The 17,265-nt window shown below is 46.7% G+C and overlaps 1 protein-coding gene across 17 annotated transcripts in view; it reads right to left on the bottom strand.

Annotated features, from left to right (window-relative positions):
- Positions 1–17,265, bottom strand: part of ncor1 (nuclear receptor corepressor 1) — a 489,622-nt gene that overhangs the window by 297,947 nt on the left and 174,410 nt on the right. The window contains exon 1 of one of the 17 annotated variants that reach the window (XM_068010862.1): positions 12,773–13,027. The exons of the other annotated variants lie outside the window; for them this stretch is intronic. Coding sequence (XP_067866963.1) covers positions 12,773–12,784 — 12 coding nt within the window. The 5' untranslated portion in view covers positions 12,785–13,027. Of the gene's footprint in view, positions 1–12,772; positions 13,028–17,265 lie in introns of those variants that run through there. 17 annotated transcript variants of the gene reach the window in all.

The following is a 17,265-nucleotide window of genomic DNA, read 5'->3' as shown; positions in this document are numbered from 1 at the left end:
TGTCCTATGAGGGGAGAGTGAGTAGAATGAGCCTACATTCTCAAGTTTAGAAGGAGAGGTGATCGAAACATACAAGATTCTTCGAGAGTCTGACAGGGTGGATGCTGAGAGGCTGTTTCCTCTGGGTGGAGAGTCCAGACCAGGGGACACACTCTCAGGATAAGCGGTTGGACATTTAGGACTGATAGGAGGAGAAATGTCTTCATTTAGAGCGTTGTGAATAGAGTCATAATAGCAAAGAGGAAGGCCATTTGGCCTATTGAATCCATGCCAGCTCTCCACTGAGCAATCCTGTCAATCCCATTCCCCTGCTCTATCCCCATAGCCCTGCAAATTTATTTTCTTCAAGGGCCCATCCAATTTCCTTTTGAAATCATTGATCACCTCCGCTTCTACCACCCGTGGAGGCAGTGACTTCCAGGTCATTACCACTCACTGTTTAAAAACGTTCTTCTGCACATTTCCCCTGTATCTCTTACCCAAAACCTTCAATCTGCTTTCCTTACCCATGTACCATCAGTTAATGGAAACAGCTTTTCTTTGTCTACCTTATCTAAACCTGTCATAATCCTGTACAACTCTATCAAATCTCCCTTCAATCTCCGTTGCTCCAAGGAAAACAATCCCAGCTTCTCCAACCTAACTTTATAGCTAAAATTCCCCCATCCCTGGAACCATTCTGGTAAATCTCCTGTGCACCCTCTTCATGGGCATGAACCCCCAGGTCCCTCTGTTTCTGTACAGTGTTCAGAACTGTACCATTCCTTTTGCCAAAATCCCTCACCTCACATGGCCTTGGTTTCACAGCTCATCTGAAAGACGGCAGTCAGACAGTGCAACACTACCTGAGCACTTGAGTGTCAGCCTTGATTTTTGTGCTCAAGTCCTAAAGTGGAACTCAAGACCAAACCCTTCTGACTCATAAGCATGAATGCTGAGCCACAGCTGGCACCAGTTACTAGTTACTAAAAGAACAATTTACAACTGAGAATGTGAGAAATGATCTGAAGTTTCCCTCACATTCTGGGCATTACCAGAGATCTCAATTTAATGATGAGCTGAAATTTAAATCCACTTTATTGCATTCATGTGGTCTTTCACCGTGAGTCACTGATACAGGTAAAGGATTGTAATTTAACAGAAATAATCAGTAAGGATTTCAATACACTAACAAACTTCTGCCTCAGGCAATTGCCTTAAAAGAAGCCAGCTTCAAGAATTGAGAAAGATTTGCGATTTTCACCCTACCGTGTGCTGTGTCCTTTGTCAATGTGGCCACTCTCAACTCTCCTCATAATCTATTATAGAGGTAATGGACAGATTCACCTAGAAACTATGCCAACGTACACACAGAATGATAAACATAGATCTGGAGCTCATACGCTTGCACAGCTTTTCATTTAAATTAATCAGGACCATGCACTGGAGATCTGCACGGTAAAAACGGTAGATCAGGTCATAATTTAAGAATCTGCTACAGTTTAGAAACAGATACAATTAGCAAGAGAATCAAGCACTGGTTCTCAGCATAAATCATTTACCAGAAAGGTCACAGACCTGAAACGTTAACTCTGCTTCTCTCTGCACAGATGCTGCCAGATCTGCTGAGTATTTCCAACACTTTCTGTTTTTATTTCAGATTTCCAGCATCCACAGTATTTTGCTTTTATTACAGTATTGAGATTGTGGTTTAAATTCCTGACATTTGCTATCCACCCACTTGGATAAACTATAGCTTCAGTCAGTACAGATACTATATGTTTAGAGTGAGGGCAAGACACACATTATATGATGGGTGTAACTTACACAGCAGTTAATTTCAATCTAAATTCAATATAAGAGAGATAAAAATACTGGAGTCTCTAAACCTTTACTCCATAGTCTGTGAAGGCACGAAATAGAGTTCTTTCAGAAGAGCAACCTCTACTTCTTCGTCTTAAGACTACATTGCCTCAAAGTATTGATCCTGCCTGACAAAGGGAAATAGCAGCAATTTGTAAAACTGTGACCAATTGATTTCTTTTAAAGTTTATATGTTGAAAGCTCTGAAATGCATTTGCTTTGCTGCATGGATGATATGCATTGCAAATTAGACATCAACCTCCTCCTCTTTCACCCCTGATCACTATCCAATGCCTCTGGTTGGGAAGGCCACATAGCTAGATTTTCAGTGATGACAGCATTAGTTTATATATGATGCCCACAGTGTCAAACAATCTGCTGCTACTTTTTGTCTGCACTTACATATCTAGAATGGCCACTCGTATGTGGTAATGCAGGATGGGTGACATTCACAGAAGTACACTTAAGGAAAATCAGTCTTCAGGACAGCAATGGAGGAATTTTGAGGAAATTAAAATAAATAAAATTTATACAATGTAAGCTCTGAGATTTTTGTTGAATTGGGGAATATTTTCCTTGATGCAGTAAAAGCTCGATTATTGTCAAAGGAGCCGGATCTTCGTGAAACAAGGACTGCCAGACAGCCCAACATCATTGATTTCTGAATCCACAGCATTCAGTTCCAGATTCTCATTTACCTCAATTTATCAATGATGATGACCAATTAAACTAACAATAGAAACAGTGGCACTGTTGAAGATAAACTATTATATCACACTTTGTTTCTTGTTAATTCAACTGCTCCAAATAAGGCATCAACAGACAAGTACAGGCAGTCTGAAAGGTTAAAGTGATGCACTATACAATAAGGAGGGTGCGGGCAGACTCATCAGAATCATACTGGGCTGAAGGAGTTAAATATGAGGACAATGAGACATTAAAGTTAACAGTTTATACAAAATACTAACTATATTATAAAGGACAGAATAAAGATTTTTTTGTTGGACCACAGATGGGCAGCTCAGACCTGTTGCTTGCAATTCCTGTCTCATATGGGAACTTCAGGATACTTCATGTGTTCTGGGGACCATATATGTAGGAAGTGTCTTGACTTCAGGATTTCCGAACTAAAGGGTCAGTTGGAGTCAGTGCAGAACAGCGGGGATGATAACAGTTTTCTGGATCATACGTTCCAGGAGTTGGTCACCACACAGACAGTAAGAGTTCAGGATAGTAGATGGGTGGCCATCTGGAAGAGCAGGAAGAGGCAGGAGGTGCAGGAGTCTTCAGAGGACTACCCTCTCAAACTGCTTCTCAGCTCTGGAGATTGCTGAGAGTGACGACACCTTGAGGGAGTGCAGTTCAGATCACAGCACCACGCAGGAGGGAACAGTGAAGAGTAGAAATGTAAACTTCATACAAGATTCCACTGTTAAGGGGATAGACAGGCATTTCTGTAACCGTCATCTCAAGTCCCGCATGGTGTGTTGCTTCCCTGGTGTCAGAATGAAAAGGACATCACAGAGGAGGTTCTGAATATTCTGCAGCGGGGGAGTGAGCCAGAAGTTGTGCTACATGTCAGTAGAACATAGAGAGAGCAGGTAATGAGTACCCAGTCAGATTTTTTAGGAGATAGGGAGGAAGTTAAAAAGTAGGATCTCAAAGGTAATAATCTGTGGATTACTCCCAGGACCACGCGCTAGAGAGTAGAAATAGGAAGATATGGACAATCAATGCATGGCTTGAAGCATGAGGGACAGCTTCAGATTCTTGGGACATTAGAACCAGTTATGGGGCAGAAAGCATCTATTCAAAAGGAATGGGTTGCTCCTCAGCAGCACTGGGACCAATGTGCTCATGGGGAGGTTCACTCATGTGGTTGGGAAGGATGTAAATGAAACTGACAAGGGGATGGGCACCAGCATATAGAAGTAGAAAATAGGAATAAGGTGCATAAAGTGAGAGTGTGGGTTAGTACTAGAGAAGGAAGCAGTTCCATATTATATCGGAGCAGACTAAGGAGGACTATGAGCAATACAAAGACAGGTTTACAATGCATGTATGTAAGCGCACGTAGTGTGGTGAATAAGGTTGGTGAGCTATAACCAAAAAATAGCTTTGCGGGAATATGATGTAGCTGCAATAACTGAAATGTGGTTTAAAAATGGTAAGGACTGGGCACTTAATATTCAAGGATACAAAGTGTTCCATAAAGATAGGGAAGGAAAAAAGGGAGGTGGGATGTTAGTACTGATTAGGTAAGGAGTTGTAGTGTCGGAAAGGGAAGATGTCCTTGAGAGGGTAAAGACAGAATCCATTTGGTTAGAGCTGAGAAGCAAAAAGGGTCTGATCACGATACTAGAGGTATTCTCTAGGCCTCCAAATAGTGAGCGAGACAGAGGAGCAAATCGGCAGGGAAATCACAGATGTGCAGGAACTATAGTGTGGCGATATTGGGGAACTTTATGCTAATCGATTTTTAGGTACTTAATGTTAGAGTAAACAGCAAGGAGGGGCAGGAATTTTTAAAATGTGTTCAGGAGAACTTCTTTGACCAGTATGTTCTCAGTCCAACCAGAATTAGGCATTGTTGGATCTGGTGCTGGGGAATGAGGTGGGCCAAGTGGACCAAGTGTCTGTGGCGGGGGGACAATTGGTTAAGACTGATCATTGTATTATAAGGTTTGCATTAACAATAGAGAAGAGCAAGGAACAATCCAAAGTAGAAATTTGAAATGGGATGAGAGGGGACCTAGTCAGGGTAAAATGGAACCAGAGTCTGACAGGAAAAACTGCAATGGAGCAATAGGTGATCTTTAAGGAGGAGATGTTTCAGGTACAGGCTAAGTACATTTCAACAAGGGCAAAAGGTAAGGGAACCAAACCAGGGATCCTTGGATGACGAGGGAGATAAAGAATATGATGAAACAAAAAATTGGGTGCATGATGCATGTCAGGTGAATTCTTCAGGCGAGAACCAGGTCAAATACAATAGGTTGAGAGGGGACGTGAAGAGGAAAATACATAAAAGGGAACCCAAAAATCTTCCACCAGCATATAAAGAGTAAGCAGTAGGAAGAGGTGGGGTAGACCCTCTTAGAGACAAAGTGGGTGACAGATACTTAGAGGCACAAGGCAAGGCTAGAATAATGAGTACCTTTGCATTGGTGTTTACTACAGAAGAGAATGCTGACAAAATATCAGAAGTGGAAATGGTAGAGGTAATGGATGGGGTCCAAATTGATAGGCAGGATGTACTAGAAAGGCTGGCTACACTCAGAGTGAATAAGTCACCTCGCCCAGAAGGCTTGGATCCCAGGTTGCTCAAGGAAGTGGGAGTGGAGAAAGTGCAAGAGCTTGCCATAATTTTCCAATCATTCTGAGATGCAGGGGAGGTGCCAGAGGATTAGATAGGGGCAGATATGATATCCTTATTGAAGAAAGGACATAAGGACATTCCTCATAACTATAGGCTGGTTAGTTTAACATTAGGGGTGGGTAAGGTTTTAGAAACAATAACCAGGGGGAAAAAATCAACAGGCACTTGGAGAGATGCAAGTTAATTAAGGATAGTCAGCACAGATTTGTAAAAGGCAGATCATGCTTAACTAATTGAATTCTTTGATGAAGTGACAGAGAAGATTGATGAAGGGAATGCAATGGATGTTGTCTATAAGGATTTTAAGAAAGCAGTTTGACAAAGTATCACATAAAAGGCTGGTTTACAAATTGATCTCATAGAATAGGAAGGTTTGTGTCAGCTTGGATAAAAGATGGGCTTAAGAACAGAAAACAGCAAGTTGTGGTAAATGGTTGTTTTTCAGACTAGAGGATGGTAGACAGTGGTGTGCCCCAAGGGTCAGTGCTAGGACCACTGCCTTTTTGATATATAAAAATGACTTGGATATTGGAAGAGAGTGTAAAATGGCATTATTTGCCATGAGGATGATACCAAACAATTGCAACAGGACAGGCAAGGAAAATGGGCAGACAAGTGGCAGATGGAATTTAAATCAGAGAAGTGTGAGCTGATGCATTTTGGCAGAAAGAATAGGGAGAAGCAATATAGACTACATGGTACAATGCCAAAGTGTGCACAGGGACATCGGGACCTGTGGGTTCACGTGTACAGATCTTTGAAGGTGTCAATACATATTGAGAGAGCAGTTTGCAAAGCATATGGGGTCTTGTGCTTCATAAACAGAGGTATTGAGTACAAAGGCAGGGAAGTTATGCTGAACCTTTATAAAGCTCTGCTGAGGCCACAACTAGAGTATTGCATCCAGTTCTGGTCACCACACTTTAGGAAGGATGTAATGGTCCTTGAGAGGATGCAGAGGAGACTTACCAGAATGGTTGCAGGGATGAAAGATTTTAGCTACAAGGTTAAGTTTGAGAAGCTGGGTTTGTGTCCTTGGAACCAAGGAGGTTCAGGAGGGGCGGGGGCGTAATGGGGTGGGGGCATAACTTTAAAATTAGTGCTGGCAGTTCTGGATTGATGTCAGGAAGCCCTTCTTCCTACAAAGGGTAGTTGAAATCTGGAACTCTCAAAGATGTTGAGGCTAGAGGCCAAATGAAAATTTCAAAAGTACGATTTGTGTTCGGCAATTAAGGGTTACAGAAATGAGGCAGGCAGGTGGAGTTAAGTTACAGATCAGCACGACTTATATGAATGGCGGAAGAGCTTGTAGCAATGGATCCTTTAGGCAAGAGTGATCATAACATGATGAAATTCACATTCAATTTGAGGGCGAGAAACTTCAGGTTGAAACTAGTGTCAAACTTAAATAAAGGAAATTACAAGGGTATGAAGATAGAGTTGGCTAAAGTGGACTGGGAAAATAGTTTAAAAAGGTAAAACAGTAGAGAAGCAGCAGCAGTAGCCATTTAAGGAGATATTCCACAACTCTCAACAAAAGATATATTCCATGGAGAAGGCAAGACTCGATGAGAAGGATGAACCATCTCTGGCTAATTGAGGAAGTTAAGGATGGTATCAAACTGAAAGAAGAGGCTTACAAGGCTGCAAAGATTAGTGGTAGGCCAGAAGATTGGGAAAATTTTAGAAACCAGCAAAGGATAGCTAAGAAAATGATAAAGAGGGAAAGCTTAGAGTTATAGAGTAAACTAGCAAGAAATATAAAAACGGACAGTAAAAGTGTCGACAAATATATAAAAAGGAAAAGAGTAGCTGATGTAAGCGTTCCTCCCTTAGAGGATGATGGGAAACAAGGAAATGGCAGAGAATTTGAACAAGTATTTTGTATTTGTCTTCACAGCAGAAGACACAAAAAGCATCCCCAAGAACAGTAGAAAATAAAGAGGCAAAAGGGAGGGAGGAACAATCACTATCACTAGAGAAGTAGTACTATGAAAACTAATGGAACTAAAGGCTGACATGCCCCCTGGACCTGATGGTCTGCATCCTAGGGTCTTAAAAAAAAAAAGTGGCCACAGAGACAGTGGATGCATTGGTTATAACCTTACAAAATTCCCTAGATTGTGGATAGGTCCCAGCAGATTAGAAAACCACAAAACATAACACCCCAATTTAAGAAAGGAGGGAAAAAGAAAGCAGAAAATTATAGGCCAGTTGGCCTAACATTTGTCACTGGGAAAGTGCTAGAATCTATTATTAAGGAAGTAGTAGCAGCATATTTAGAAAATCATAATGCAATCAGGCAGAGTCGACATGGTTTTATGTTTGACAGATTTATTAGTTCTTCGAGGATGTAACGAGCAGGTTAGATAAAGGGGAACCAGTAGATGTAGTGTATTTGGATTTCCAAAAGGCATTCGATAAGGTGCCAAATAAAAGGTTACTACACAAGATAAGAGTCATGGTGTTTGGGGTAATATATTAGCATGAATAGAGGACTGACCGATTAACAGGAAAGAGAGAATCAGGAAATATGGGGCATTTTCAGGTTGGCAAACTGTAACTAGTGGAGTGCCACAGAGATCAGAGCTGGGGCATCAACTATTTACAATCTATATTAATGACTTGAATGAAGAGTCAAATGTATTGTAGCCAAATCTGCAGATGAAACAAAGATAGGTAGCAAAGCAAGTTGTGAGGAGGACACAAAGTGCCTGCAAAGAGATATAGATAGATTAAGTGAATGGGGAAAAAACTGGCAGATGAAGTATAACGTGGGAAAATGTGAGGTTGTCCACTTTGGTGAAATAATAGAAAAGCAGATTATTTAAATGCAGTGAAACTGCAGAATGCTGTGGTACAGAGGGATCTGGGTGTCCTCGTACATGAATCACAAAAGGCTGCGTTAGCTGACAACACCATCACTAGGTGGCTATGCAATAGCGCATGCACAAATGCAGCCTGTGTCACTAAAATGTCGCGCTGCTCAAATAATCACACGATGGCAACTGAAACACATGGCAACACATAATGGCCAGAGGGGGGTGGAGGGGGCGGAGAGGGGAGAGCGGGGGAGGGGGAGAGGGGAGAGCGGGGGAGGGGGAGAGGGGAGAGCGGGGGAGGGGGAGAGGGGAGAGCGGGGGAGGGGGAGAGGGGAGAGCGGGGGAGGGGGAGAGGGGAGAGCGGGGGAGGGGGAGAGGGGAGAGCGGGGGAGGGGGAGAGGGGAGAGCGGGGGAGGGGGAGAGGGGAGAGCGGGGGAGGGGGAGAGCGGGGGAGGGGGAGAGGGGAGAGCGGGGGAGGGGAGAGCGGGGGAGGGGGAGAGGGGAGAGCGGGGGAGGGGGAGAGGGGGGGAGGGGGAGAGCGGGGGAGGGGGAGAGGGGAGAGCGGGGGAGGGGGAGAGGGGAGAGAGGGGAGAGCGGGGGAGAGGGGAGAGCGGGGGAGGGGGAGAGGGGAGAGCGGGGGAGGGGGAGAGGGGAGAGCGGGGGAGGGGGAGAGCGGGGGAGGGGGAGAGCGGGGGAGGGGGAGAGGGGAGAGAGGGGAGAGCGGGGGAGAGGGGAGAGCGGGGGAGAGGGGAGAGCGGGGGAGAGGGGAGAGCGGGGGAGAGGGGAGAGCGGGGGAGAGGGGAGAGCGGGGGAGAGGGGAGAGCGGGGGAGAGGGGAGAGCGGGGGAGAGGGGAGAGCGGGGGAGAGCGGAGAGCGGGGGAGAGCGGGGGAGAGCGGGGGAGGGGGGAGAGCGGGGGAGAGGGGAGAGCGGGGGAGAGGGGAGAGCGGGGGAGAGGGGAGAGCGGGGGAGAGGGGAGAGCGGGGGAGAGGGGAGAGCGGGGGAGAGGGGAGAGCGGGGGAGAGGGGAGAGCGGGGGAGAGGGGAGAGCGGGGGAGAGGGGAGAGCGGGGGAGAGGGGAGAGCGGGGGAGAGGGGAGAGCGGGGGAGAGGGGAGAGCGGGGGAGAGGGGAGAGCGGGGGAGAGGGGAGAGCGGGGGAGAGGGGAGAGCGGGGGAGAGGGGAGAGCGGGGGAGAGGGGAGAGCGGGGGAGAGGGGAGAGCGGGGGAGAGGGGAGAGCGGGGGAGAGGGGAGAGCGGGGGAGAGGGGAGAGCGGGGGAGAGGGGGTCGGGGGAGAGGGGGGAAGGGGAAGGGGGAGGGGAAGGGGGAGGGGAAGGGGGAGGGGAAGGGGGAGGGGAAGGGGGAGGGGGAGGGGGAGGGGAAGGCAACGGGGAGGGGAAGGCAAGGGGGAGGGGAAGGCAAGGGGGAGGGGAAGGCAAGGGGGAGGGGAAGGCAAGGGGGAGGGGAAGGCAAGGGGGAGGGGAAGGCAAGGGGGAGGGGAAGGCAAGGGGGAGGGGAAGGCAAGGGGGAGGGGAAGGCAAGGGGGAGGGGAAGGCAAGGGGGAGGGGAAGGCAAGGGGGAGGGGAAGGCAAGGGGGAGGGGAAGGCAAGGGGGAGGGGAAGGCAAGGGGGAGGGGAAGGCAAGGGGGAGGGGAAGGCAAGGGGGAGGGGAAGGCAAGGGGGAGGGGAAGGCAAGGGGGAGGGGAAGGCAAGGGGGAGGGGAAGGCAAGGGGGAGGGAAATAGGGGAGGGGAAGGGAAGGCAACGGGGAAGGGAAGGCAACGGGGAGGGGAAGGCAACGGGGAACGGGGAGGGGAAGGCAACGGGGAACGGGGAGGGGAAGGCAACGGGGAACGGGGAGGGGAAGGCAACGGGGAACGGGGAGGGGAAGGCAACGGGGAACGGGGAGGGGAAGGCAACGGGGAACGGGGAACAGGGAGGGGAAGGCAACGGGGAACGGGGAACGGGGAGGGGAGGGGAACGGTGCGGGGAACGGAGGAGGGGCAGAGGGAGTGGGAGCGGGGCGCACCCGCCACCAGCAAGCTCTTTGGCCGCGCTCTGCCCGCACCCGCTCTCTCTCCGCTCCCCAGACCGCCTCTCCCCCCAACACCTCTCAACCCCGCTCCCAAAACCCCCTCTCCCCCCCACCTCTGCTCTCTTCCCACTCTCCAGACCCCCTCTCCCCCACCCCTGCTCTCTACGGCCCGGATAACCCCACGATCTGACCGCGTTACATGATGACGTCATCTGCGCATGCGCCAACCAGTCCTGGCACTGCGGAACGCAGCGCATGTGCAGAGGGTAGTGCATTTATTTCATTTCACCTTAGTTTGTTCAGTTTGCTTACCCACTGTTTTTTTTCATGTTTGCACTTGCTGCTGTTCAATCTTCAGTTCGTTAACACCTTTTCTGTACTAATGCTTTGTCTTTCAACACACCATTAACATATTGTTTGCCTTTGCTCCATGACCTTTTGGTCAGCTATGTGGCCTTGTCCAATCTGCACCTTCTCCTTTGTTATCTCTTGCCCCACCCCCTCCTCACTTGCTTGTAACCTGTGACATTTTTAATATTTGTCAGTTCCGAAGAAGGGTCACTGACCCGAAACGTTAACTCTGCTTCGCGTTCCACAGATGCTGCCAGACCTGCTGAGTGGTTCCAGCCTGTCTTAAACTTGTTTTTCAGGTTTTTGCTTTTAGACAGAGCTGTTCATTATTATGCAATTAACACAGTCTCTGAACTAATGCTTGGTCTTTGAATACAACTATTAGCACTCCCTTTGCCTTTGTTCTGTGACATCTTTGTCATTTAATCTCTCCCGCCTTCTTCCCTATCACAGACTTTCCCTTTTGTTCTTCTTCCCCACTCCCCTCTTTTTCACTTGCTCAAAGCCGATTACATTTCTAACCTTTGCCAGTTTGGTGAAATGTCACAGACCTGAAACATTAACTCGGTTTCTCTCCATAGATGCTACCAGACCTGCTGAGTGTTTCCAGCACTTTGTTTTAATTTCAGATTTCCAGCATCAACAGTATTTTGCTTTTATTTACATCACCTTTACTTGCAGTCTGAAGATTTTGAGGCTACTTTCGATATGAGCAGGATATTGGTGGCAGGTTTGGCAAGTGAACATACTGCCAATCGGGAGTGGGTTTTGGTAAGATGCAAGCCACTGCCTCTACCTTGCCTGATGACAGGTTTCTAAATTCAGTGCACTGCACAGCAGACCACCTCTGCCAAAGCGGAGACACAGAAAAGGCACCACAGGTTGGGAAACTTTGCCGCTACGTATTATTATACCAATTGGAGAAACTGAAGAGTGGTCAGGTGTGAAGGACTGGAAGCCAGGGGCTATCGCTGGGAAGCAGCTTATCAGATGTGTATGCATAATATAATCATAAGTCTACAGAGTTATCCCCTCCCAGTTTAAGACATGGACTAATTTACAGAGCTTGGGCTTGTCCCCTGAGGTACTGACCATTCATAGAGCACCAGAGTGATATCGTGCTCCCATTACTCATTGCCTTCAGTTTAACTTTGTTTTCAGCAGAAAGAAATTGATGTTCTATTACAGCCCAGCAATAATCACACAAAATTTTAAACAGCTTAATTCTAAATAGGATGTTTTCCTCAGAATATTCTTTTTTTAAATCGCAATAAAACTTTACAAATGCACAATTTTCAGCATAATATATGTTCGTCCTTTTTTGACTGTTATATGGGGCGAAGGGCTGGGCCGTCTGATAAAGGAGGGAAGGAACTGCAAATACACCTGGCAATTTGAGGGCGTTTACCATTGCTAAGGCTCAAGGACAGACTCACTCACATGCCCTACAAGAGGTTCTAATTATATTTTACACATGAGACAGCTTCAAATCTCTCTGCAATATTATCTGAAATACACCCACCTGTAGGAACTGATCTCAGCATTGGCCTTAATATGAGGAAGCAAATGTGGGACTGGATCATAACCCAATGCCCAGAATAATTAACATCTTTTGCAACTACCACCAACCCGCTAAGGATTATAAAGTTTACGATAAAAGTTCAAATATTCCAACATGTTAAAAATCCTATCTAATCTGACTGTGCTAGATATTAAGCAACCCATATTACAGTTTCTTTCTGTAGATTTACAAAGTGAATAAAAGCATTTGAAAGTGGTGGGAGACATACAGAGCTTAAAAGGTTAACAGGAATGGATGGATGTGCAAACAGTTTGATTTCTACAGTGACAAATGACTGCTTCCTGACCACAGTAGCTTGGCCAGACTGCACAGGTCACTAACACTGTTTCTCTCCAACTACACAAAACTTGCAACTGTGCAAACTTTTCTCTTTCCTGTGAGGCATTTCCGTTTTGCTGTCAGTTGTTAACCAATTCCTGAATCTCTACAGCTGGCAAATACCAGAGCTGGCAGATGACGGAAACAGGCTTCAGTTCAAGGCATCAAGAAGGTCAAAACACAGAACTCTGGGATATTGAAGTCCACCACACAAAGTGCGGCTCACAGCTACAGCCTGACCTTGATTTCCTGTGTTTTGAGAAGCTCTTTTACTTTGCTCATTTCCCCTCTCCCAATCCGCTCATATTATCTTGCTAAGACAATATCCACTCTAGTTAAAAACAGCTTAAGCTTGAACTAATGTAGTAATTCGCTTGAAGCAGACAACCCTTTAGCAGAGGGGGAATGTGAGCTGCCAGCAGACTGAGGAAACCCCAGTCAGCAACGTACCTGAATCTTCATCTGCTACTAGAAAACTCTGTGCTGGCCACCCAACTCACAAAGTGGGTGTCAGGCTGATGCATACCCTCTCCACAACACAGACAGCTTCAGCCTGCAGAAAGGCAGCAGCATTACTGAGCTTCTTAGACCAGCTGTTTGACCTGTCACTGCACATATTCCAGGAAACTGTATCATTCTGCTGCACAAGCTAGCCTGAAGAGCGTCTCTATCTCACAAGCATGCTCTAATCTGCAGGGTCAGACAAGGTAATCCCACAGAGTCCTGCATCATTGGTCCTTACAGCAGCACATCAAGTAGATTGAGTGGATCACTGGACTATACCACTGCATTTACAAAAAGGAGGGGAGCAAAATGCAGGCAGGCAACAAGCCAAATCTTAATCCTTACAGAAAAACCACAAGGCAGCGCCACCCCCACTGCATCGCCCTGTCCAGTCACATTATCTGCACTGACATCAATCTGATTGAGAGTCTGTTGTAACACAATGCTGGAATCTCTCTCAGAAGTAGTTGCCAAATGAGGCAAACACAACCTTTTTTATAACTCATCTGAATACAATTTCAGAGCAGTTTGCAGCTGAAACCCTCAAGCAATGCACCGTTAACCATTTAGGAACTGGTCTACTAACCTGAGCAAGCTGCTGCTAGTTATTTTAATAATGCAAGCAGGACTGGTTTAATTCCTGAAATAGTACAACTGTGAGAAATTAAATTGAACAGCACAAAGACTATCTGAAAACTATTGTATCTGCATTAAATCAGATGCACTTTGATACCTGGAAAGAATCTACAACCCCACGTCTTGGATCCAGAACAGGGAGTCTTTCCTGAGACAATGGATTAACCATCACTTCAATAGATTCTCCCACCTTGCTTGTTATTTTCCCTCCCCTCTTGATAGTAGGGGCTCAACCTGGAATAGTCGAAGAGACTTAGTAGTTGGCAGGAAAAAAGACAGAGGCGCAAGGGGAGAGCCAACTGTGTAACAGCCCCGACAAACTAATTTCTCTGCAGCACCTGTGGAAGAGCCGGTCACTCTAGAATTGGCCTTTATAGCCACTCCAGGCACTGCTTCACAAACCACTGACCACCTCCAGGTGCTTATCCATTGTCTCTCGAGATAAGGAGGCCAAAGAAGAAGAACCTGGAATAGTGTTCCATAGGTGTTCAATGGCCCCACTTGTTGCCATTCTACACATGCATGACATCAGGTTATTCGCCCACAGAAGGCATCACACCTTAGCCGGATTCCTATCATCACTCATCCACACACACATGCACGCACACTTCCCAGCAACAGTCACTGGAAAGTGAGCAGGAGGTCCCATCCCTTATCAGGTGGTGCCTCGGCTGATCACAGGGCTCAGCTCAGATCAGATGGAATTAGTCATAGAGCACAGAAACAGGGCACTCGGTCCATCGTGTCTGTGACAGCCATCCAGCACCTATCCATTCTAATCCCATTTTCCAGCACTTGACTCTATGACACTTGGCCCGTAGCCTTGTATGCTACGGCATTTCAAGTGCTCATCTAAATACTTAAAAAGATCAGAAATAAAAACAGAAAATGCTGGAAATACTTAGCAGGTCTGGCAGCATCTGGGAAAAGAGACACAGAATTAACGTTTCAGATTGATGACCCTTTATCAGATCAGCCCAGCTCCCTGAGAGCTTTTTCTTTTTAACTTGCTAATCTGTATAGCTGTCCCCCACAGTATTTGGCCATGCTCCTACAGGCTGGTCAGTGCCGAACATTTTCATGCGCACACCTCTTCATTCTGCAAGACAAATCAGGGCAGGAGCTCTCAGTAAAAAATAATTGCCAGTGTGCGGTTGTGGAATTCACTTCCAACCTTAGTGGTTGAGCCAGGAACGACATCAACATTCAGGATTAGATTGGATAGGTGAATAAAGCTGGAGTACTGTGTGCAGTTCTAGTTAGCACACTATAGCAAAGATGTGATTGAACTAGAGAGGGTACAGAGGAGATTTACGAGGATGTTGTCTGGACTGGAGAATTTCAGTTACGAGGAAAGTAGCATGAAGTCCAGCTCGACGGAGTACTGCTATGACAGAGTATGTAACACAGGAAATTTGGTGAGTGAAGGAATTCAGCGCAGTGACGGACAAGATGCTGTTCTGGTCTTTTACAAAACAAGGAGTGGTCCGAGTGAGGGAGTGGGAGACAGTCAGACCTGGCAGCAGCAGTGGTGGCGGCTGATAAATCAGAGCAGGGAAGGAGCAGACCTTCCACGGAGTTTTCAAGAAAAAGCAGAGTGACATCAGAGGATATCAGGTAGGTGATTGATGAGTTTTTAAGGGCTTTTTTCCCCTCTAATCTAGGGATATGGTTTCAACAAGCACTGGAAACTATAAAGTACTGTATTAAATTTACAGATTAGATTAAATAATAGAATTCCAATTGGAGCAAGTGTAAGAGTAACTGAATTAATAAGAGTATTAGCACAGAGCAGATCTAGACATGTTAATTAAAATTAACAGTTTATACAAGATCCTAATAAGATTATTAAAGAGTGGAAGAGAGATATTTTTCTTTGACCATGGATGGGCAGCTGAGACATGTTGCTCGCAATTCCTACGCCACGTGGGAACTTCAGGACACTTCATGTGTCTTGGGGACGTGTGTAGAAAATGTCTCTAGCTGCTTGAGCTGAGGATTTCAAAATTTAAGAGGCAGCTGCAGTCACGGTGGAGCATCAGGGAGCAGGAGAGTTTTGTGGATTGTACGTTCCAGGAGGTGGTCATGTTCTGCAGGTGAAATGAAGTGAGCCAGAAGTTGTGGTACATGTTGGTACCAATGACATATAGAGAGCAGGTTTGAGGTCCGATGGGCAGACTTTCAGGAGAAAGGGAGAAAGTTAAAAAGTAAGACCTCAAAGGTTCTAATCTGTGGATTAACTCCCAGTGCCATGCACAAGTGAGAGTAGAAATAGGAAGAGAGACAGACAGAGAGAGACAGACAGAGAGAGCGAGAGAGAGCACCTCCGTCATATTTTACAATTTCAGCGGGAATCTCATCTACGCCTGCTGTCGGATGGCCTTTCTGATCTCATGTCGGGCTGGGGTTGTTCTGAGGTTGTGGCGGGTAGCATGCTGTGGCATGCGGTCGTGGGCACTCGCATCAAGGACTGATCTGCGATTGAACAGATCTTTGAAGTGCTCCTTCCAACGAGCGCCGACTGCCTCTTTGACCTTGATCGGCGCAACTCTATTCTTTGCTCTCAATGGGGTAGGTGCTTGGGCCGTAAATCGTCTAGACTGCATTGAAGAATCCACGCATGGCGTGGCTGTCAGCAAGTTGCTGTACTTGCTGCGCTCTTTCAGCCCACTAGCTGTTCTTTAGGTCACGGGTTTTTTGTTGAACCTCGGCCTTCAATTGTCTGTATACTTGCTTTATTCCCCCCTCACATTTTGCTGATGCCTCCAGTTCAGGAACGCCTTGTGCTTGCAAATTAGTAGCTCCTGGATCTCCTGGTTGTTCTCGTCAGAACAGTCTTGACACTGTACAGCCCTGGAGAGATATCACCAGCAGTGCCTCTGCAAGATCCTGCAAATTCAGTGGCAGGGCAAGCACTCCAATATCAGTGTCCTCTCTCAGGCCGACACCCCCAGTATCGAGGCACCGGTCATGGCTAGTCAGTTACCCTGGTTGGGCCACATTGTCCGCAAGCCTGACACAAGACTCCAAAAGCAAGCTTTCTACTCCGAGCTCCGTCACGGCAAGAGGCTACCAAGAGGGCAGAGGAAATGCTACAAGGTTGTCCTTAAAGGCTCCCTCAAAAAATGTGACATCTCCACTGATTCGTGGGAATTTCTTGCCCGAGACCACCCAAAATGGAGAAGCAGCATCCCCAACAGTGCCAGCCAGTTCAAACGACGTCAACACGCCCAGGCAGCAACAAAGTGCAAACAGCGGAAGGAGCATTCGGAATTTCGAGCATCCCATTCACTCCTGTGGCAGAGTGTGCGGATCCAGAAGTGGACTATTGAGTCGCTGAAGGACCCACAACCCTGGAGTGGAAGAAAGTGATCCTTGTTCCCGAGGGACTGCCTAAGATGATGATGATTGCTGGATCTGGTGCTGGGGAATGAGGCAGGTCAAGCAGGCCAAAGGTCTGTGTGGGAACACTTGGGTAACAGTGATCATTGTATCATAAGTTTTAGATTAGTAATGGAGAAGAGCAAGGAACAATCTGAAGCAGAACTTCTGAATTGCAAGAGGTCTAACTTCAATGGGACAGGAGAGAATCTAGCCAGGGTAAATTGGAACCAAAGATTGACAGGAAAAACTGAAATGGAGCTGTGGGCGATCTTTATGATGATGTTTCATACGAACATATGAATTAGGAGCAGGAGTAGGCCACCTGGCCCTTTGAGCTGCTCTGCCATTCAATAAGATCATGGCTGAACCGATTACCCCACATTCCCACCTACCCCCGATAACCTTTCACCCCTTTGCTT

This window comes from Heterodontus francisci, chromosome 30, assembly GCF_036365525.1.
Source record: "Heterodontus francisci isolate sHetFra1 chromosome 30, sHetFra1.hap1, whole genome shotgun sequence".
NCBI classification, from domain to species: domain Eukaryota; kingdom Metazoa; phylum Chordata; class Chondrichthyes; order Heterodontiformes; family Heterodontidae; genus Heterodontus; species Heterodontus francisci.
This window is presented reverse-complemented; position numbering and strand designations above follow the sequence as displayed.